This window comes from Ostrinia furnacalis, unplaced genomic scaffold, assembly GCF_004193835.3.
Source record: "Ostrinia furnacalis isolate ACB-3 unplaced genomic scaffold, ASM419383v2 OfSCF2395, whole genome shotgun sequence".
Lineage (NCBI taxonomy): Eukaryota > Metazoa > Arthropoda > Insecta > Lepidoptera > Crambidae > Ostrinia > Ostrinia furnacalis.
In genome coordinates this window covers 380,831-384,354 of record NW_021132634.1, presented here as the reverse complement: position 1 = coordinate 384,354, position 3,524 = coordinate 380,831, and the positions used below count along the sequence as shown (strand labels likewise).

The following is a 3,524-nucleotide window of genomic DNA, read 5'->3' as shown; positions in this document are numbered from 1 at the left end:
CGTTTCAGCCGAATGGCATCCACTGCTGGATAAAGACTTCGGAAATATAACTTTTAGCGTTAAGAGTTGCATCTCAAAATAATTTGAAAATTATAAATAACTTTAAAAAGATGTAACTGCCTAAGGCGAGAATTGAACCCACGATTCCACGACCCAGAGTCGCCCGTCAAGCGAAAGGTTGTAAGTTCATATTTTCAGGCAGGCAGTTCGATATATACCTAGAGTATTCTCGCCGTTCACTCGATCGGACGTGTCAGCGCTATGAAAATAAATATTTAATTTAACTATTCACTAGCAAAATCGCGACCTACATTATCAAAACTCGGAAGTGTTTTATCTGTGTCATTTATTTCTAATTGAACACTGAACTTATAATGATTTGTGTATAGACTTGATAATATGGAAGGAAGTCCCTTCAACCGGAGTGCGCTCACGCAGCGCAGCCCTCCGCCCACGCCCACGCAGCACGCGCCGCCCGCCGCCCCCGTCATGGAACCACTCGAAGTGGTGGCCACTTCAGAACTCCAGAACTGGATGAAAAGCATCGAGCAGTGCCTGAATGAGGTGTGCATAATCTCATCGGAAGGAAAGCTCAACACTGACCAGAAACTGAGGATTAGTAACCTGTGCAGAAGGGTGAGCCATGGAACATCCCAAATGGCCGTACAATACCAGTCGCTAAAGCAAAAGGCCATTCAAGCTCATAGCAACATACAGGTCCTTAAAGAAAATCAAGACGTTTCACAGCAACTTCAAGACCTCAAAAAAAGCATAGAAGTGACCTCAAAACCTATCTCGGGAGCGTTTTCCTTTGCTGAAATGGTTAAAAAGAGTCCTGTCAATTTTATTCAGCCCAAAAACTTCAGTTCTGTGGCGATTTACCCGAATGATAAAATGAAGTCAAGCGAGGAAACCAAGTCCCTAGTGCAAAAAATAATTAAGCCCGAAGAAATGAAATTGCACGTGAGAGGTCTACGGAAAACTAGAGATGGCGGCGTTATCATCAGCACCAACTCCAAAGACGACATCGAGAAGATAAAGCAGTCAACGCAATTAAGAACATCAGGCCTCATCATAGACGAGACGAAGAAACGGAAGCCCAGGATTATAGTACTGGGAGTTCCTGCTTCCATGGATGAAACTGAGGTATTTAAATGCATATACCATCAAAACCTAGCCGACAAACTTCAAAATACGTCACTGGAAGCGTTCATGTCCTCTATTAAGCTAAGCCATAAATCAGGGAGGAAAGACACCGAAACCTGTAATTATGTAATTGAAGTCACAGCTCAAATACGGAAGACCTTGATAGCAAATGACAGAGTTTTTGTGAACTGGTCATCGTGCCCTGTTAGAGACTTTACCCTAGTGACAAGGTGCTACAAGTGTCAGCAGTATGGACACGCTGCTAAGACCTGTCGTGAAGCTAATATCACTTGCGGCCACTGCGGAGAAGTGGGTCACGCATTAAAGGATTGCAAGAAAAAGGATGAGCCCTCAAAATGTGCGACCTGCTTGCACTTCAAAAAGCCCAACAATCACAAGACAGGTGACGCTGAATGCCCTGCTAAGAAGCTAGCAGAAAATAGATATATTAACACCATAGATTACGAAGGCGCTTAAGAGCGCCCCCTGCGAGTTTATGTTTGTCTTGATGTCAGTTTTATCATTAGCTAATTTACTACCTAGATTGTTTAAATTAACTTTTACCATTAGTACCTACTAGTAGTTAACTCCATAATTAATCACAGAACTGTCCCACTAACCTTTTATTAAATGTACCTTAACAAACCCGAATTGCATTTATATCTAGAGTAAAAATAAATAATTTGTATGATTTCTGCAACATTGACTGTGTGTGACCCAGTATATTATTTTTGTTTACGCAGACACTGTATGTTGGATGTTTTTAATAAATTATGTAGAACAAGCAATATTATGTAGCACATTGTATTGATTTTAAATCTTAAATGTAACTTGTGTAGATTTTAATTTTTAATTTAAATATTATTATGTATACATATTAGATTATATATTTTGCTGGAAATAGTTCTATTAATAAAGTAATGTAAGCCTTTTTTTTGCCTGAGATACAGGAATTATAATTCTTAGTTCAGGCACGTATGTACTTTTACCTATTATAGTTTAATATTAGCCTATTGTTAAAACCTAGCCTAGCCGTGTGGTGACGGCAGAGTAGAATACATTTGTCACCAACCCCTACTCTTCCCGCGGGTGTCGTAAGAGGCGACTTAGGGACTACACATCAAACAGAGAATGGGCAGCAGCGCTCTCTGAAAAAACATCAATCTTTTAAACTGCGATCTGCGACCTCCAACCCGCCTGCCAAGCGTGGAGATTATGGCAAAACCCTCCACTATAGTGGAGGAGGCTCATAGTCCAGCAGTGGACTGTAAAGGGCTGTTGATGATTGTTAAAAACTGTCAATAAGTTATTCTATTCAATAAAGAATTTATTTATTTATTATTTATTTATTTTATATTGTCAAGTTATTTATAATTAAAAAAAAAGCCGTCGGTGTCACAGGCTGCATATGCCTGGAGGATGCGCTAAGATTGGCTTTATTTCTCATAAACCTTAGTGGTTTTAGATTATTCTAAAATGTTACCAATAGCCTTTACTGTATTATTGGCTACTACGAAAAATTACTCATTCAACCAATCGTATCCATAATAATCCAACATTTACCCCTGCTTAAAAAAACATAGTCAGATTCCATAATGAGGGGTCGGGTGTCCGTAAAAAATAACCGAAGATGCACACCCCTAGCTTAAACTTTTTACTGTTCATTCACAAAACATGCACCAAGGAATTTCGACATGGCCTGTATTTTTTTTGCCAATTTGTCATTTTCGCAGCAAAAAGTTTTAACGCTTCTGAATTTTTGACATCTCGGAAAGATGCAATTTTTAACACTTTTTATTTCGTTTGAAAACATGTTGTTTGTATGATTATTTTATAATGAGCAAATTTTTTGAAGTGAAGATCGCGGGAGGCCCCTGGATGCAAGCGGCGCAGGACGGGTCTTTGTGGAAATCCTTGGGGGAGGCCTTTGTCCAGCTGTGGTCGTCTTTCGACTGAAACGAACGAACGAGCAAATTTTTTGCGACTCCTTTTAGTTTAGGTAGGTGCCTGTAACCCTGTTGAGTTTAAACCAACCAATTGGAATCAAAAATCACTATCATTTTTTTTTAAGAGGAAGCTCTTGGTCTGTATTTCACCTGATAGTAATTATTCAATTTTATCTAATATTTTGGCACTTTTAAAAGTCAAAAATATAAATAAAAAAAGGTAGGCCATAAGGGGCACTTTTTCTATCTTTTATGGCAGCACTTGCCATAATATTTTTTAATTTTAAATAATTTAAAATTATTATCGATCAAAAAGCGACATGCGTTTTTAGATTACCTACTAATTTCAGTGAATATGTAGGCAACACAATAAAACTAGCTCACACACGTGAAATTAAATTTCCACTTGTCACCTAATAAAGTGGTCGAATC

General features: G+C 38.6%; 1 protein-coding gene across 1 annotated transcript; it reads left to right on the top strand.

Annotated features, from left to right (window-relative positions):
* Window positions 1-228: 228 nt before the first annotated feature.
* Window positions 229-1,843, top strand: LOC114355389 (uncharacterized). The gene has a single exon (XM_028308212.1). It carries the CDS (start codon window positions 400-402, stop codon window positions 1,621-1,623), a length of 1,224 nt encoding a protein of 407 aa, XP_028164013.1. The 5' UTR covers window positions 229-399; the 3' UTR covers window positions 1,624-1,843.
* The last annotated feature ends 1,681 nt before the right edge of the window (window positions 1,844-3,524 follow it).

What these genes read in the sequence shown, in the direction of transcription:
- LOC114355389 (XM_028308212.1), top strand. Translation starts at nt 400, where the DNA reads ATGGAAGGAAGTCCCTTCAACCGGAGTGCGCTCACGCAGCGCAGCCCT.